Source organism: Pseudochaenichthys georgianus, unplaced genomic scaffold, assembly GCF_902827115.2.
Source record: "Pseudochaenichthys georgianus unplaced genomic scaffold, fPseGeo1.2 scaffold_531_arrow_ctg1, whole genome shotgun sequence".
Taxonomy (NCBI): domain Eukaryota; kingdom Metazoa; phylum Chordata; class Actinopteri; order Perciformes; family Channichthyidae; genus Pseudochaenichthys; species Pseudochaenichthys georgianus.
In genome coordinates, this window is record NW_027263092.1 from 146,758 (window position 1) to 165,854 (window position 19,097).

General features: G+C 39.2%; 1 protein-coding gene and 2 long non-coding RNA genes across 5 annotated transcripts; 2 read left to right on the plus strand and 1 right to left on the minus strand.

Annotated features, from left to right (window-relative positions):
• The first annotated feature begins 658 nt into the window (after positions 1-658).
• Positions 659-4,336, plus strand: LOC117443074 (uncharacterized). 2 transcript variants are annotated; one of them, XR_004551616.2, is made up of 3 exons: positions 659-786; positions 1,751-1,866; positions 3,126-4,336. It is a non-coding gene; the product is annotated as an uncharacterized lncRNA (long non-coding RNA). The 2 variants fall into 2 exon arrangements; XR_004551615.2 differs by having other exon boundaries at positions 1,754-1,866.
• Positions 4,337-4,391: 55 nt separating this feature from the next.
• On the minus strand, positions 4,392-12,762 carry LOC117443073 (low affinity immunoglobulin gamma Fc region receptor III-A-like). Of its 2 annotated transcripts, none has more exons than XM_034079010.2 (5): positions 12,682-12,762; positions 10,990-11,250; positions 5,478-5,735; positions 4,821-4,950; positions 4,392-4,730 (listed from the first exon to the last, which is right to left on the minus strand). In XM_034079010.2, exons 1-5 carry the CDS (start codon positions 12,710-12,712, stop codon positions 4,721-4,723), a joined length of 690 nt encoding a protein of 229 aa, XP_033934901.1. In that variant the 5' UTR covers positions 12,713-12,762; the 3' UTR covers positions 4,392-4,720. The 2 variants fall into 2 exon arrangements, with proteins under 2 accessions (XP_033934901.1, XP_033934900.1); XM_034079009.2 differs by having other exon boundaries at positions 4,396-4,730; positions 4,821-4,955.
• Positions 12,763-14,209: 1,447 nt separating this feature from the next.
• LOC117443077 (uncharacterized) lies at positions 14,210-17,566 on the plus strand. Its single transcript, XR_004551617.2, has 6 exons — positions 14,210-14,222; positions 15,310-15,645; positions 16,138-16,172; positions 16,323-16,352; positions 16,500-16,573; positions 16,827-17,566. It is a non-coding gene; the product is annotated as an uncharacterized lncRNA (long non-coding RNA).
• The last annotated feature ends 1,531 nt before the right edge of the window (positions 17,567-19,097 follow it).

The window sequence follows — 19,097 nt, forward strand, 5'->3', positions numbered from 1 at the left end:
GCCGTTATCAAAGATGTTCTATTGAGAAGACGATCACTACGTGACAAAAGTTTTCAAAACCGTGGCTACTGAAATCAATCTTACTAACTGCTGTCTGTGCAATTTACTCCGCGAGTTGGCAGACTTTATTTTGCTTACTTTAACATCGTGTCTCATGGTGGGGAAGCCATTTCTTGGTATGGGTGTAGCCTACCCCAGCCATACCCTGGCGCTGCCACTGGTGGCACGTATGGGGCGGGCCATTCTGCACATGCGTTAAATGCGTTAAATATTTTAACGCAATTAATTCAAAAATTAATTACCGCCGTTAACGCGATTTTGACAGCACTAAAAAAAAGAAAACATGGAGTCAACCGGAAACCCAGATATGAACAAATGGTCAATCTGAAGCTTTGAAATAGTCCACAAATCAGCAGGTGAGGCACCACTTCAAATTATACATTTAAATGGAACAAATGTCTACAAGCAGAGTTTGCGCAACCTCAAGATGCACAGAAAGGAAAAAGATAAAGCAGTTGTTTGGTTACTTCACATGTTTCTGTCTTCAGCTGGCTCTGTGATCCTGGAGAGCCCTCTCTCCCTGTGATGGAGGGAGAACCTGTGACCCTGATCTGCAGAAACCAGACCTCAACCCTGTCAGTGACTTCTATAAAGATGGCCGCCTCACCAGGAGCAGCTCTTCAGGAAACATCACCATCCGCAGGGTTTCTAAATCTGATGAAGGACTCTACAAGTGTATCATCTCTGACGGTGGAGAATCACCAGACAGCTGGCTGGCGGTCAGAGGTGAGATCGGCCTCAAAGGGCCAGAAACATCTTCTCCTATCTCTGACAGCACTGACAGAGTTGGAATGGAGGAGCGAAATGAATTGCATTGAAAGGCCTTATCGATAGGCAAACCTATACTTCTTTTTAGCAACTATTGCATTTGAGAGTTATGTTCTCAGGACATTTGCTAAAATGCATCCCTTGCTCAAATTAGAAATGTGCTGTGTGTATGTAGTATTGAGAGATGCACACACAACCCTCTCGGGGGAATATCGTAAAACCCAACAGGAAGTCGGCAATTATGGATTTGACATCTCATGATGGATCAGAGACCAAGCCTGACCAAACATCTGCAGGAACACTGCACACAGTGCCCTCTGCTGGGAACAGGAAGCAACATGTTTTGAACTCAAAGTCCCCCTCCCCAGATGATTCCGAACTCTCTGACATGTGGTCGGATAAGCCTTAAGAGGTGGGGGAAGCTCCACGGTGAAAGTTGTGTGTCTGGGTTGAACTTGGCTGTGGCGGTGCGGCGAAGGCACATTTCGATCCTTTGCCATGACCAAACAAATGTTGTATATCGCCTTTAACATGGTTACAACTTTTCAAAACTTCACTCGTTCCTAAATCAATAGGAATTCGGCCATTTTAAATGTAGTGTGATTTTGGCCATTTGTACACGTGAGAAAGAGCAACATACTGTTGGTTAAGGGCGTTCTCCCCCACCTTGTGGACACCAAAGGTAGTGGAAGATAGTTATTTATTTTACTTAAGCACTTTAAGAAAGAGGACAAAGGTACAACTATTGACTTCTTTTCCACATTCACAAAAAAATAGGGCGCTCTTTAAAGGAATATTCCAACATCATGAGAGATCTTGTTAAAATGCTGATAGCGTTCGTGTGTTTAGATTTATCGTGGGTGTATTTAAACACACAGTGTATTATTTCTGCATGAGGCCAACCTGTGGTGTTTCTGTTTAGCAGCAGAGCGTCAGGAGTCGCCTGCCCCCCCCCCGTTCTGGTTGTACTTCCTGTGTGTGGCGTGTGCCTCGCGCTGGGCTCTCTGATGCTGCTCGGCCTCTGGAGGAACCGCAAAGGTCGGAAAACAACATGTTGCTTTCTGCTCCGTGGCTACCTAGTGTGCTGCAGGGAAACATAAATACGTCTTAACTCTGCAAACAATTACTAAGTTACACTCACATTATAATGCATTATAACTGTGCATTAATAATAAGATTCTAAACTATGAGATTCATAAAACACTACGATTGTTACAACAAAAATTACTTTTAAGTCATAATAAAAGGCTTTAAATGTATCATGACTATTGTTTTAAAGCATTCTTAATATTAATGAGTGCTATCCGAAGATTATACGGCATTATAATTATAGTTATGATGCATTACAGATATGGGCATCATTGATATTGTTAATATTTTTCCATGAATGACGAGTGACGGAAGTTAAAGTCGATTGGAGTCTAACCTTAACACTAATTCATAACAGAAATTAGGATATTTTACAATTGTAAATATAGATATAAACAGGATCATAGGTATTTTACTTTTAACTTCACTATATCTAGTTTACATTTTAGTTGATTAGATATCAAGATTGTTAGACACAAAAGGTTAACAGAAAGTTTAAAGTTTAAGCTTCTCAAATGTGATAAATGTGCTCCTTTTTCTTTAATAATAATAATTGATTTATTTTTAACTTAAGTATCATTCTCAATGAGAGATTTTTACCTGGAACAGAGTATTTTTAGAGTTTAGTTTGAGTACTATTACTGAAGAAAAAGGATCTAAATACTTCCTACACTATTGCCATCAGTATGTCATGTTTTGAAACTCCTCTCTATGTTTTTGTTGTGTGTCTCTTTAAGAGGAAGCCACGCCCCCTCATAGTTTCCTTCGCTCCTATTGGTCTAGACTAGATATCTCATCGGACGCCAACATTTCCCCTGTATCAGAAACTCAATAAACTACAATGCGTCTACCCAGTTTACTTTCATATTGATTTGAAGTGAAGACACAAGCAGATAGATATAGGGAAACAAACGCATACTTATATTTAAAACCAAATATGTGTGTAATGAGTACTTTTATATGTACTTTTAGTATTTTAAGTACATTTTTCTGATTCAATATTATTACTTAATACCATTCTCAACACAGGAAATATAATCTGTAATAGATTTCTTTTTCCAGTGTAGTATTTGACTTTTACACAATTTCTCGTCTGAAGTGAAGTAATCTTTCAAATGTTTTGTCAACTTCATTAACATATATATATATATATATATATATATATATATATATATGTAATAATATTTGTTTTGCTTCTCCCTCCCCAGATGCTGACGCTGCATCGACCTATTCTACTGTTCTGTACTCTGTGAAAATGGGAAACTACAGCTAGTAGCTTGGAAGCTTTTTATAATTGTGATGTACCTGCTACTCCAGCCTAATATATTTAAGATGTATATTAAGTGCTTCTACAATTTGGGTTGCACAGTTTTGACATAAAGGGACGAATAAAAGACGCACACAGATTCAATAACCAGGTTTGTTATCCTTTCAAATTAACCGATGAATACAATCAATTAGTCAATGGATGCATAAATGTTCGAACATTATGAATAAATAAATAGCCGATCAGAAAATAACTCGTTTTTAAATCAGGAAAAAGTGATACACAGAAAAGTGAACGGCAAAATGCACAAACATCTGAAACACTATCAGGAAAACTGAGATCTCAAGACACCGTTTGTAATGATCTGTGTGTCATGTGTTTTTAAAGCTGAAGCGTTCCTCACTGCAGCCACACGAGGACGATAACAGTCGTATCTGCTACAGTTCTCTATCAGATAGACGGTTCGGCCACAGGAGGCCGACACGGAAACGCAGAAAACGATAACGAAACGGGTCCCAAGGTAGACCTGCAAACGGCTCTGTGTTTACGCCTATACACGATCATGTCCTGATAACGATGACGCCATAGCCCCGCCTCTCCTGCTCAGAGATCAGCTGCTGGGCTGTCAGAAGAGGGGGAGGAAAAGAGAGGCTCCGTTTTTTTTAATATTATTATATAGAGTCGTTATTCATTTGTTTTAAAGCTCAATAAATAACAAAGAAGCACTTTTCTAATTTTGTCCGGAAGATTTAAACTTTAACGGACATGTTGACCGGCGGAAAAAAATCAAACTGAAACTCTGCCGCACGGCCCCCTCGTCCCTTGGAAGAGGCGGAGAGGTGGGTGTTTTTCATCTGCTGGGGCAAACGCTCGCCTCGGGGAGGGAGAAAAAGAGCCAGAGCGTCCACGGCGGAGAATAAACAGAAGGGCAACCATGGCAACCACAGGAAGTCTTCTTCACTGCTTTTGTGCAGGACTACAGCGCCCACTTACAGGCCTGGCATATGTACTACAGCGTCTCCAGCACTTTCGAGCAGTCTCGTGTGAACGGACACGTTTCTGGTGCCTGTTGCGTGTGGACGGAATACCTTTTTGATAACGATTGTGGCCCGTTATCGTCCTCGTGTGGCAAGGGCTTTAGAAAAAACCAGATTAATAATATAACCCCATGGTGGACATCTGCTGGGCAGTTATTGGTATTACATGTATTTACCCAATAATAATAATAATCTATAGATTTACATCTGTAAAAATGCTATTACAATATCATTTATTTCATTATACTTATCAAGTGATGATATTATCTGAATTGTATTACATTTTTGAACAGATTCAGAGCAGATTTGATTAAAATGTTTGTTGCTGCAAGGATTATTATAAAAAGCATGGAGTTGTAGCGGTGAAGATAAATCATTATCAATTAAAAAAATACACTTTAAATATAAAAACTCTCTTTTTTTCTTCTTCTTCTTCTTCTTCTTCTTCTTCTTCTTCTTCTTCTTCTTCTTCTTCTTCTTCTTCGCTCTCTTTTAAGCATTAGCTCGAGCTGCAGGTAAAACCAGACGAAAGAATAGGTTGAAATGAATAATCCGCCATTATTACTCATTTTATTATATATTTTCCGAGTTGTTCTTACCTCTTGCCCACCTTTGGTAGATGTAAATACACACTATGAATATTATGGTGAAGGTATGGAATATCAGGATGGAGCACAGCAGCCTGGACAGAGACATGAGAGGAGGAGGAGGCGTACAGACAACTCCAGGCTGATCTGTGAGGGAGAACATTATTATTTAAAATTCAAACATTTGCGTCTGCTGGCGAAGCAGATTTCCACTTTCCTGATGTTTAGAATACTCTTTATCGTCTATTTTCAGTCTAAATTGGACCATAATTCACAGAATGAGCCTCATACTGTGTTCAAGATTACTTTAAAGTAGAGATCGACACTTTAAACTGACGTATTAAATCAAGTGAGAAGTCGGGTCATTTCTCATAGACTTCTATACAATGTGACTCTTCCCTGCCCCCTTCTGGATATAAGAGAGAGTGCTTAAGGTTTAAGGCACACAATGGCTTTGAACGTCTTTTAACATTACAATTACAGATCTGCAGGCTATACACCACTACAATAATTTTCTCATAGACTTCTATAGAATCCATTTTTCTTTTTGCCCCCTGCTGGATTTTAGAGAGAATGCAGCTTCGAGCCACTTCTTACATTGGCTTTGTTCGATTTCTACCTGTAAAATCAACCAATTCGCACACGTTTCGAGAGAAAATGCGTCATCACCTGTCACTGCGAGCCAGCTCTGCTGGGATTTTGCTTTCTTGGGATGTTCACACCCGTAGAAACCTTCATCGGATTTGGACACTGCTTGAAAGATCAGCTTCCCTGCAGAATGGTCGCCGATAAACACGTTGTCTTTGGAGAACCCCGCCGAGAAATTTGATGTGGGTTTAACGCCTTTTTCCTTGTAGATACAACGAAGCGCCACTTCATCCCCCGCCGTCACAGGAAGCGTCGGAATCTCCAAGATCACACCGACAGCTGGAATATAACACATCTCCATGCTTTTGTATTCAGCATTGAAAAATAAATTACATGAACTCAAGTACTATGAAGAATTTTCATTTCCTGCCTATTGAAAAAGTACAGTTTGTTTCTGAATTGTAGTTCGATTCGTTTTTACTCCGTTAAAAATGATTTTAGAGCTTTATTAATACTTATTTGAACATTTTGCATCAAACTATATGTGATAAACTTTTAACATAATGCATGTCCAAAGAATAAACCATGCGAGTAACTGTTTGAGGAACAGAAAGGTACAATTATTGAATATAATACAATTCAAAAATCTGAATTTCAACAATATGCATGCAACAATATTAACAATTTAATAATGTCAGATATATAAAATAAATAATATATCATATATGGACACCATATATTAGTACTTTTGTTATGTACTTTTTTAAATGTTGGACAATATGCAGAAACATCTAGAGAAAATACTGTGGAAGCAATGAACCCTGGGTTGTTTTTTAAAGAAATTAAGTGGTTTTCAACATTAAAATGAGCTACTTATTTAACTGTTAAATAATATTAAAATGCAACAAACCACAAATATCCAGGTGAGAAGTGCGTTCATTTTCTCATTGACTTCTACACAATCTGACTTCTTTTAGTGACATTAGTGTTGTGATATTTAAAAATGAACTTGGTTTCTTTGCATTATTCAATTTCTGCAAAAACCTTGTCTTGTAATGTGGTACTTTTTAAAGGAGACATGTCATGCTTTTCCGGTTATCACCCGTCCCCTTGTTGTTATGAAGGTTGTTCTGCATGTAAACGGTCTGCAGAGTCAAAACCCTCAAAGTACACCCTGTAGCGAGTACAACTCTAACACAGAAAATACCTCCCTAAAACGCCTCGTTGGAGATTCCCCCCAGTGCAGGCAGCTCTGATGATCTCTCCTCCCTGGCTGCAGGCTGATAACAGACAGTTGGGATCGCGGCAAAATTCTCTTTGCAGACCCATTCTCACAGCGTTCATCAACCTTTTTCTTACTCAATATCAAGCCACACTTTTTTACTTCTACTTCTACTTTTTTACTTTACTTCGGCTGTGACTTTGTGGGTGCTCAGGGTGAGTTTGGCTGTGTTTCGCTGTCGCTAAACAAGGGAAACAACACCTCCACGGAGCTTAGCGCGATTCACAACGTCCCGACCAATCAGAGCACACTGTGCTCACAGTGAGGGGGGGGGGGAGGAGCTACTGGAGCTACAACGAGCCGTTAAAGGCAGAGAGTGAAATTCAGTGAATACACGTAGTTTACAGAGACGCTGTTTGAGAAACCAATGTGAGTTTGGAACATTGCACAATATAAATCTATTCTAGTCGACTCAACGATGGAATTATGATCAGTGGAAATGGCCACGACATGTCTCCTTTAAATGAATTGGTACCTTTACTTAAAGGTCTCCTATTATGCAAAATGCACTTTTCGATGTCTTTTCCACATAAATGTGTGTCCCCGGGGTGTCAGGAGACTCAGAAAATAAAACCCTCTCATTTTTAAAAAAAATTTTTTAAGCTTTAGACCCAGAATCAGCGTTTCTCTAACAGGGCTGAAATAGAGGGATATGAGGGATGTCTAAAATGCATGATCAGTTTGGTATTTTGAGCAAAACACTTCATAGACATATTTTTTTTATATAATAATTTGTATATATCTGAGACCCATAATATATGCCTAAAAATAACATGATAGGAGACCTTTAAGTGAAGGACCTGAATACTTCCTCTGGCTGTTTAATAGAGTGGTGCAGGGATGACGTATTTACCCGGGAGTGGGTTCCCTCCACAAAAAAGGGATTTCTAGGATTTTTGGAATATTGTAAAAAATAAGGTCTGTGGAAAACGAAGCTGTTAGATACAGTAAATACACGTTTTGTTCAGCTGGATAATCTCCACGTCTGCCCTACTTTTATCATTTTCGAATCATAAAGCTAATCGCCAGAAGCAAAATGCTAACGTTATGCTATAAAGGAACTACAGCGAGTCCAGCAGCACGACTTCAACGTCACGCCAACTTAAGATCCATATTCAAACATACAGATTCTAAATGGTTCGAGTTGAAGCGTTTGTTTGAACACTTTGTAGGAGGCAGGGACTTGCTTTCAAGCGGAACAGGGCAAACAAACTTAGAGGAGTGTTCACGTGTTCGCCGTAACGACGTACAACGGCCTCCATGACTTCTGTACTCCTATTCAGCCACTTGGTAACAACCATCGTTTTTCAGACACGTCAACTCTTCAGAAATCACCAGTGGGGTCGCTGCTGATGGATTTAATGTCGTAGAACAAAAACGTGATCCGGAAAAATTATGTATTGAAGTCAATGGAGAGAGAAAACGTATCTTTCGATCCCGTTTGAATTGTGCCACGAATTACGCATATGATGTTTGACAATCTTAAAAAATAATTTCCATGTAAAAAAAGTCACAGTTTTTTGTAAAACTGTTGAAATATAAGACTATGAAAAATACGCAACTAGAAAGACTACAAATCCCAGAGTCGCGTAAGTCATGTCATAACTCATGTATTGCTCGTCTCGTTCTTTCGCTTCCCGTCTGATGAAAGGAACAGGAGTGGCTGGATCAAGTTAGCTACCTAGCTAGTAGCAAGCACGCTAGTTAGCATTACAGCCTTAGCCTTGTCATTTTTATTAGCCTTAAAGAGCCTGTGACACCATCCCAACAACTGTTGTGCAATGAAATATTGGGCTACTAGTAATCTCGAACCGTCAGTTTAAAAAAGAAAAAGCGATACCGTTTCGTTAAATATCAATAATTTCGAACATCGCGGGGAAATTCCTTCACTCATTTTGAAGATTTGGGGGAAGCCGGAAGTGACGTCAATGCGGGAACGCTTCGAGAGCCAAACACGGACAAAGTGTGTTGTCATGCGTAGAAATGGTGAATTACTGAGTTTAGGCACGTTAATAACGTTTTAATGAAGTCGACTACAGTATATTCATATTTGTCAGTGCTTTCATGTCAATTCGGCGACATAAACATAAATGATCGTGGTGAAGATGATGATTACATTAGGATTAAAAATCGGGAGTGAGAGCTGCTGAATTTCCTCCCGTCGGATGTGATATAAAAACAAATCGATTATTTTTGTGGTTGTAAACTCAAGTGGATGAAACTACATTTATTAGTGCTTTCAAGTCAATTCGGCGAACATATGATACATTAAATGACGAGTGAGGATGATGATTAAAAATCGTTTGTTTGAGCCGGTCTGCATTTCCTGATGAGAAAACAAACCGATGCTTTTTGTAGTTGTAGTACACCAACATGGATTAAACGTGTGGTTTTTTACCTCAATGTTGGGAAATTAATGGATAAAATGCACGGATTATTATTATTATTCCCACTCCGATCGGGACACTAGGTCCACCGTTTCCCCGCAGCGAGGCTCCCCCCGTTGACAGTTTACGTGGGCTGGGTGCAGTGGCGGACTGGCCATCGGGACGAATCCCGATGGGCCGGTACCGAAGTGGGCCGGTCGGATAAGTCACCAGCACATCCCCCATAGGCGGCGCGTGAGGCTCAGGTTACATTACAGGATAAAGGAAATACAGTTTAATCTGCCGTATGCAGAGAAGACGCCGACGTGTCGCACTTATCATTCATATTACATCATCAATCAGTCGATCATCGATCATATAATATCATAATATATCATATATTTCCTGATCTGAGTCAGCTTCTCCAGCCTCATCTGGCCGTGCAACACTCAGTGTCACAGACTGGATGCAGAAGTATTATTTAACACATTATGTTGACGAAACACTCGAGACAAATGTAATTAAAGTCAGATCCACTCGTGTCTTAGACGTGAACGCGCTCTCAGCTGGAGAGAGAAACCCTGGCTTGATTTACCGAGTTGATAACCAGCGTCGTAGGACCGCTTAGCGAGATCTCGTTTGTTAGTTTGTTGTTGTTAGTTTGTTTGTTACTCAAACATATCCAGGGTCTGTTGAACTGGCTTCGTAGTACAGGGCACAGGTGGCTAGCAGCGCTAATGTCAAAGACACAGACATTATACATTATATTTGTATTTTACATCCCCCGCTCCCCCCGTTGACAGCTTGCTAGCGGTACCGAAGTGGGCCGGTCGAGAGTCCCGGGATGATTTGTAGTCCCATTCCACCACTGGCTACATGACCGTATGATCGCCCATATTGACGCACCTCATTCCTAAACTTCTAACAGATACAACATAAACCGATCCTTCAGCCTCATGAGCTCTCAGACACGTTCAACATTAACCTGTCATCGCTGTCTGAGCTTGCTGCTGTGTGCGCCGTCGTGCGTTTACATCTGACTGTATATATATAAAGGTTTACATGCAGATGCTGGGATCCTGGACGGTGCAGCTGGAGCGCTGTGCCCGCAATGACGTCACGCATCATTTGGCGGGACTTGAAGAATCCGCGAGAAGATCCAGAAATTGTCAACATTGAAGGATTAATGGTTATCAAAGTACAAATATCCAAAATCAGTTCAGTAACGGTTTTCAAGGGGACAATATGTACTAAAGTTGATGGGTTTGGATGATGGGGAACACCGTGTCACAGGCTCTTTAACATGAAGTAACATTAAGTAACCCAACATGTTAAACAGTAAGAGTAGTAGTCATATTTCGTGAACCCTTTGAAGAGTACTGTCACCGGTGTGATCATTCTATAATACACCATTTAAGCCTGGGGGAGAAATGCTAACGCTAACGCCACATTAGCATCGCCGATCTTTTCTACTTCACGCGATCCGCACAAATGGTTGACATTAAACATTAAAAAGACCAGGCAGTTCAGAGAGAATCAAAGGAAGGCAGGCAGGCGGCTTTGCATGACATTCTTCTGGACGTGTTTCCTTGTGGTGATAGTGAGGGTCGATCCCTTGTTTAGCAAGACAGTAGTGACGGCCATCTTGGGGACGTCTGTGTAGTTCTGCGAGACCAGAGATGTAGGTCTTTGAGCGTTTCACACAAAAAAATGTGTTACTTCACAGTTTTACGACACTCTTTTTTGACTGGCAACATTTTCTTTTAAATTGACAAACATCATATGTGTAATTCGTGGCACAATTCAAACGGGATCGAAAGATAATCTTTTTCTCTCCATTGACTTCAATACATATTTTTTCCGAAATAAGGTCCCATGGAGGTCCACCGGACGGGGAGGGACTTCGCCACTCTATTGCATAAATGTACGTTTTTTTTGGTATTACTATTCACTGAGATGTTGACGGAGTTGCTGCAGCTGCCCTCCGGAGACTCGCACCAGTACACCCCAGCGTCCGTGGGGTAGGCGGCCTCGATCAGGCACGAGGATTTACTCGGTTCGCCCCAGCCATGCGTGCAAACCTCAGAAATCTTCCGGGAAGTGTTTCTCTTGACGCTCCAGCCGGTGGAGTTTGCTTCGCACTTCAGATTGATGGATTCATACTGAAAGAACTGGGATCGGTCGGGCGTGACGACCAGCGTCGCAGCTGTGGAGGTCAGAGAGATTAGCAAAAACATCCATGAGAAATGCTGTGGAAATGATGTTAGTGTCTTCAATGGTAGAAAGAACCCTGGATTGGCTTTTTTTAAGTAATCAAGTGTGATGTTTTTAGCTTTAATTGCTGCCAGCGTTTCATTTAGGCGTCTTCCTATGAGTTTAACTTGGATGGACGTTGCCCTTATTGTCAATTTCACTTTTAATTGGACCATAGTTTACAAAATCAACATCATCCTGTAATGTAAAAGACTTAAAACTAGGGTTTGAGACCAAAACCTCATCAGGAAAACCTTTACTGATGTAATAAACTAAGTGGTGGAAGGCTAATTTTCTCATAGACTTCTATACAATGTGACTTTTCTTTGCCCCCTGCTGGACACTAGAGAGACAGCAGATTTAGGACCCTTTTGCAATAGCTTTGAAAGTCTTTTATCTGTAAAATAGACCACAGATTTCACAGTGAGAAGTAAGGTAATCTTCTTATAGACTTCCATACAACCTGCCTTCTCTTTCCCACCTGTTGGATACTCGAGAGAAAACAGGTTTAAGGAGCTATTGCATTGAATTTGTTAGTTTGTTAACTGTACAATTAAAATTAAAAAACATGAACCACTAATATCCAGGTCAGAAGTCAGGTCCTATTTTCATAGACTTCTATACAATCTGACTTCTTCTTGCAATATTGTGCTTTTTCAAAACGAACATAAAAGTAGTTTCTTTGATGTGTTCGGGATCTGAAACGTCTCCTTTTTCTCCAAAGACCTTCTCTAAAGGACACGATTTAAATCTTTGGAAGGCATGTTGTCAGAAGTTCAGAGAATACAACCTAAATGTGTATTTTACCCAAAAACATACATATAAAATGTGAAACCAGAGAAAATGTACAGTTGTGTTTTATTTTGCGTATCTCAAGAGCTGTGTTTTATATGGAGGCAATGCTGTCGTTAAATTACATTTTATTTCAGTATTAATACTTTTAGTGCATTGAGAAGTGTTTCTTCCTGGTATTACTCTCAACATCTACTGATGCGCACCTTGTTTTTATTTCTAATTTTGAGATTGAAGTCACAGTATTAACAAATTGAGATGACGTTTTTTAGAGTGGAAATGATGACAATAAATCAAAAGTGTTAGATATTAAAGATTCTATAATTGTTTTATTTGCTGTATGCCTGGCTCTAAAACTCTTATTTACAAAGCAGGGTTTTAAAGAGAGTAAAACCCAGACTTTTTACCAAAATTCACAAAAATGAGAAACCAGGAAGCGCACTTCGACAAACCATGAATTTCTCTCGGTTACCTTTCCATATTTAGATGTAGGAGAAGTTAGAAGAGGAGAAGTCAATGAAGTTTGGTTGGCACATGAGCCTGTTACATACACACTATATAAATTATAGTTATAAAATATAAACGTACTTACAGAGCATTAGGCAGAGTGAGGAGACTTCCATCTCAGTAATGTCGTCTCTCTTCTTCTATCGAGTTTGACGCGGTCGGCGACCACATCCTGGTCAAACACAGGAAACATTGACAGTTAACGCTGAACGTACCAAGCTCTACTTTTAAAAACATGCTTACTGAAACTGAAATATAGAAGTGAAAAGATGTGATTAAGGTGGATATGCTGTGAAAATACTAGATGTACTTTTCCTTTATTTCAAACCATACCTCGTAAAGTTAACTTTTCACGAGTACTTCTAATCAAGTGAAAGTCTGAGTGGTCCTCAGACTTGCTTAAAGAGGCCCTACTAAGCCAGCTAGTCTACTGTAGAACATGTGTGCATTTGATCATAACGTCTGTACATTTACAGGGACTGTGGCCACATCTAAGCAGCTCATCAACATCAGATTTAAAAAACAGAAGTTTACAAGAAAAGGAAACGCCATTAAAGATTGTTGGAGTTTTCTTCTTGTTCAGTCACAGTGTTTCTGTGACATCAGAATCCGGTTTCTCACCAGGTAGGTTGACACGCACGAGGAATTTGACTTGATGTCGTGGTGCAGACATAAGAGTGAAACAAAAATAAATAAAAACAGATAGAGAACTATTTTAAGAACGCTATGGTAACATTAAAACATTTAAAAAATAAGATATGTGCAGTAAAAAAAGCAAATATATGTTTATTAGAAGCAGCATATTGGCGTCTTGGCTCGGGCCTCATCGCTCCACAGGTTTACAAAGAACATTGAGTGATGACGAACTTCCCCCGAGCCTCCAGGTGGAAGCGAGGAGGAGGCAGACCTGGCAGCTTAAGCAGAGCGGCAGGTTTAGAAGAATGTGTTGAGTTGGCTGTAAGGGGTAGGCCGATAAGCGCGCCACGGGGGAAAGTATCATTGGTGCTCGAGTGACTGCCCATTTATTATTTCTCATAACCTGAAAGAAGGAAGCCTTCAGCCGTAAGTGTGACAGCAGGAAGTCACTTTGCAAAGTGACAGGGGGTAGTGGAGAGGAAACGAGGAGTAAAGATCACATCTGGTTTTACCTGCTGGGCGCCGCACCTGTTCTTACCTTTTGCTTTTGAGGAAAAAACTACTTTTGGACTAAATGTCACCCCACTGACCTCGGGGCAATCCATCATTTTAGGTCTTAACTGACTGGCCAGAGGTGACGCTAAATAAGTTTGATAAGTTAAAAGTGAAAGTGAAAATTGTTCACAATGACACAGTTCTGGAAAAGTGGACTGTTTGGACTTATTGGACTGATTTTATTGTTTTTGATGACAAGCAAAGGTAGGATTTCTTCCTTAAATAAGCAATAACATAACATGTATTGGAAATTAGGATCAAAGACCTAGTGCATCAGTTAAAATATACCAATACATCAACAAACCATCCACCATCTATTGTTCTTTCAAACCTTTCCTTATTGCCATCCATTCTGAAATCTGAAATGTGGCAAAATAAATAAATATGTTTCTTTTATCTTTTCCCCAGCAGGAATAGAGCCAGGAGGGGTGTCGAGTAAGTACAAAGATCTTTAATTCTCTTCCTGGTTGGTGCCTGCCTCCTTGTAGTTTTTTATTTTGTCTCCTTGTAGTTTTCCTCTGTCTCCTTCAGTCCTTGTAGTTTTACACTGTCCCTTTGTAGTTTACTCTATCTCCATGTAGTTCTTATTTTGTCTCCTTGTAGTTCTTACTTTGTCTCCTTGTAGTTCTTACTTTGTCTCCTTGTAGTTCGTATTGTGTCTCCTTGTAGTTCTTACTTTTTCTCCTTGTAGTTCTTACTTTGACTCCTTGTAGTTCGTATTGTGTCTCCTTGTAGTTCTTACTTTTTCTACTTGTAGTTCTTATTTTGTCTCCTTGTAGTTCTTATTTTGTCTCCATGTAGTTTTCCTCTGTGTCCTTCTCTCCTTGTAGTTTTACACTGTCCCTTTGTAGTTTACTCTATTTCCATGTAGTTCTTATTTTATCTCCTTGTAGTTCTTACTTTGTCTCCTTGTAGTTCTTACTTTTTCTCCTTGTAGTTCTTATTTTGTCTCCTTGTAGTTCTTATTTTGTCTCCTTGTAGTTTGTATTGTGTCTCCTTGTAGTTCTTACTTTGTCTCCTTGTAGTTTGTATTGTGTCTCCTTGTAGTTCTTACTTTTTCTACTTGTAGTTCTTATTTTGTCTCCTTGTAGTTTTCCTCTGTCCCCTTGTAGTTTACTTTGTCTCCTTGTAGTTTTCCTCTGTCTCCTTCTCTCCTTGTAGTTTTACACTGCCCCCTTGTAGTTCTTATTTTGTCTCCTTGTAGTTCTTACTTTGTCTCCTTGTAGTTTTATTTGGTCTCTTTGTAGTTTTACTCTGTCTCCTTTTACTCTGTCTCCTTTTACTCTGTCTCCTTGTAGTTCCTATTTTGTCTCCTTGTAGTTTTATTTGGTCTCTTTGTAGTTTTACTCTGTCTCCTTTTACTCTGTCTCCTTTTACTCTGTCTCCTTGTAGTTCCTATTTTGTCTCCTTGTAGTTTTTATTTTGTCTCCTTGTAGTTTTATTGTGTGTCTTTTTTAAAGATATGTCAAAACTGTTTGTGTTTTATGTTAGTTTACTAGATATCTGATTGTTCTCATTACAGATAAAGTACAGACCCAAGATGCAGCGAAGGGAGAGGACGTGACTCTGGACTGCCACGTTGGATCTGATCTAATCGTCTCTATCAAATCAGCTGAATGGAGATTCAACGGTGGAGTCAATGTCCTGGTTTACAAAAGCAAAGACTTTTCCCTCGATGATCAGGGGGCACATTTCGGAGATCGAGCGTCTGGAGGCGTCAGCTGGAATTTCGACAAAGGGAATCTTCCTCTGAAAATCAAATCTCTGTAGAAATCTGATGCTGGGATTTACAGCTGCTCTGTTTCAACTGGAGAAGACCCCAAAGAAATCATCTCTATAAAACTGAACGTTAATGAAGGTAAGCCATGCTTTCATTGCTCAACGTGTATTCAGATAAAAACAGTATTTATAGGCCTACTGTACATTACAAATAATTATAAAAAATGATAAATATGTATTCTTTTAACATTCTATTAAAAAAGACCACAAAAATATTCAATACAAAAATAAAGTAATAAAAAAACAATTTAGGAAGTAATTTAAAACAATTAATAATAATAACTGTTGCGTAAATTAAAAACACAAAAATGCTTAATAACAATTCTACACTCTAAATTCAAAACGAAATATTGTAAAAACACAAAAAAGCTTTACTTAAAATACACAACCGAAAAAAGATATATACAAATATACTTTAAAAAAACTAAAATAACTTTAAATAAAAATAATTTGTAACCAAAAAAATAAAGAACTTCAAATGTACAATAACATTCATAATGTGTTAAACCGCATTTATGTTCAATTCCTCACTTTCCTCAAAATAATAAAATAGACATTTAATTTTTTTCAGCGGGTGTTGAAGAACCACGGGTCAAGGACCGAACTGTGAGTAAAAAATGCCAGAAAATGTACTACAAATATATTATTTTAAGAATGAATCTACTTTAATAAAAACATTTCCCCGAAATGTATAAAAACGTTTTGTTATGGAAAAATCCAGAATAATTTTTTTATATACATTTTTTTCTCCCACAGGCGACGGGCCAGAGCTGCAAAACTATTGGCGTAAGTTCAAATAAAAGAGGCTTCTTTACTGTGTAATATATCACTGAATTCACACATTTTGTATTGGTCCTTCATTCCTTTTTTTAAACTGGGGTCGTGATAAATTAAGGATATATTTTGTATTTTATTTTTCCTCTTTTCTTTCAGGACACTGTGTTGACTCTGTTGTTGGCCACGTCTACATTACTGCACTTTCTGCACTACTGAAGAAACATCGAAAGGTCTGTAAGTCACAACAAATAAAGATTACAAATACAAAACTGTACTGCAAAACATTAAAAAAACATGATAACTTAAATATAAATACAATATATTCTTCCATTTAACTTGGTTCAAGAATTATTCATGATTCTTTTTTTTATTAACAAAATTAAATTAAATATTGTTAGATTTGTGTACATTGTTTTATTTGCACACATCAAAAGGTCATCCCCACGTGCATATTAAAATAAAATCGTTTTTTGTGTCGTGTAGGTACGAGCGGAGAGGAAACCACGAGCAGAAAAACAAAGCCACAAAAATCCTGAGAAAATACATATTTCTTTTTTTTGTAAATGCAATTCAAATATTTTTTTATGAGGTGCCCCTCGAAAAACATCGGTTAATCAGAATAACCAAAAATGCCCATAAAGCACGAATAATGTTAAAAATGAATTGATGTCATTCAGTTAAGTTCACTCTCCAAAGGTCCTTGTGTCAAAAGCTTTATTACATTTTGTATTTTTGATGGATGTAAGTAATGTTGTATTTTCAGGTTTGACCTCATGATGGCGGCGTTTTTGCACCTGCCATTTCCCTTTCATTAAATAAATCAAATCATCCCAAATAATATACAATTATGTGAACAATGACGCCATATTCTTATTGTTGTTTCAGATTCAGGTCATTTTACAAATGTCGCTTTTGATATTTAATCATGATATTGTATCCAGGGAAGGTATCTTTTACATTTAGATGTTATACTTCAGTTGATAGGTTTAAAACTCATTTGAAGATATAATTATTAAGAAGATGGGTATTTTTGTGATGAATGCTTTACTTGACCTTTTCTTCTTTCTGTGATATGTGAAGCACTTATTACCATCTGTTCTGAAAAGCACTACATAGATTTATTTACATTATAATTATATTTCAACCTTTATATTTTGTGTGATGAAATGAAGTGCGTTTTGTAAGCTGTGAGACATCGAAGCCACTGATCTGTGATCATCGTTTAAAGCAGGGGGGTCAAACTCAAACACACAATGGGTCAAAAAATAATAAATGGGTGCTAGTCGAGGGCCGGACTGGTTCAATGTTTATTGCAAAACGTATTGAATTGAACTTATTGCACATATTAAACCTGGAACTAACAAAGCTTCAATTCTTGCCTATTACAACAACATTAAACATTAAATAATCAGCTGCATTCATTTCTCATGGCTCTATCTGCAGCTTCTCCAGAGTCATTTCTTATGAGTGCATTTCCCCACAGGCCAACGACAGCTTCAACAAAACTATTCCCCTCAGAGAGAAACCAAACATGCCCTGCTGTCGTGAGAGGAAGTGCAGAAGGAAGCATCCATTAAACTCAGTGTGCTGCTCTGTGATGCTAGCTCAGATACTTGGCGTCTCATCTCGGGTGCAAGGTCATCAATGTGTGGGCTCAGGCTCTGAGCGGAGGAGACCCTCAGGATGGAGGGAAGGTGTGCTGCAATATACCGGCAGGCCGGATCTAATGGTGATTAGAAATGATCCTGCGGGCCAGTGGGTCTGGGTGTATGGGAGAAGGAATATGCTGTGGAGAGAGCTGCTGGGTGGATGTGTTGGATGGAGTAATCCACGTCTCAGTGAGAGCAAGGAAATCCAGGGTCTGCAGGGAGGCGGAGCCAGAGAGGAAGTCAGCCTTAGGAACAGCTGACTGGCAGTTCCACAGGCCGCCTGAAACTAGATGTTGGATCTCAGTGGAGCACGTGGGATAGACGAGAGCAGGCCGGGTATAGCGATTAGGAGATACACGGGGCCAGAGGACCTGAGAGGAGACACATGGACAGGAATGGAGAAAACACACATGATTATAGCCTGAGGGGCTAGAAAGCTAAAGAAAAGAAAAATAAAACACCAGCAATACTTAGCTCAATCAGAGTAGGATTTGCCTCCTCGTGACTCCCGCAGGACTCCAATGTCTTTGTCGGTCTGACGCTGAAGCTGACGCTCAAAGAAAGAGCTGCCTAAATGGACGCCTGATTGCTGAGTTCTCACAGCTGTGGTGCCACGCCCCTCTAATTAGTTAACTCATTACAGCTGATGGGCGACAGCTGAGAGGCCCTGCCGATTTAAATGCAGCCATTGCCTACTGAGACCTGTGTGAAAGAGCTTCACGTGATCAGATCTGAGATTTAAATTCTCTCAAAAGCGCCGTTTTTAGCTACAATTATACAGAGTAGAACAACTGAAATAGAGAAGTCTAATTAAACAAGAACAGCACTTACAGTGGTTACTGCGTCAATAGGTATTGTCGCCACCGGGGGTTTACAGTTTGTAGACCATAGACATGCACTAAAACCTATAGAACACTCTACAGGAAAGGGAACACCACAGAAGAAGAACAGGGCCTCTTTAAACTTTGTGTCTCAACAGTACAATTATAAAAAGCAAAATTAGATTTTGTATTTTTGGTCGAGTACTGTTGTGTTCTCTGTTGTGTCCACATGGTGGTGCTGTTTCTACTCCTAGCGGCTAATTGTTCATAGATAATTTTGAATC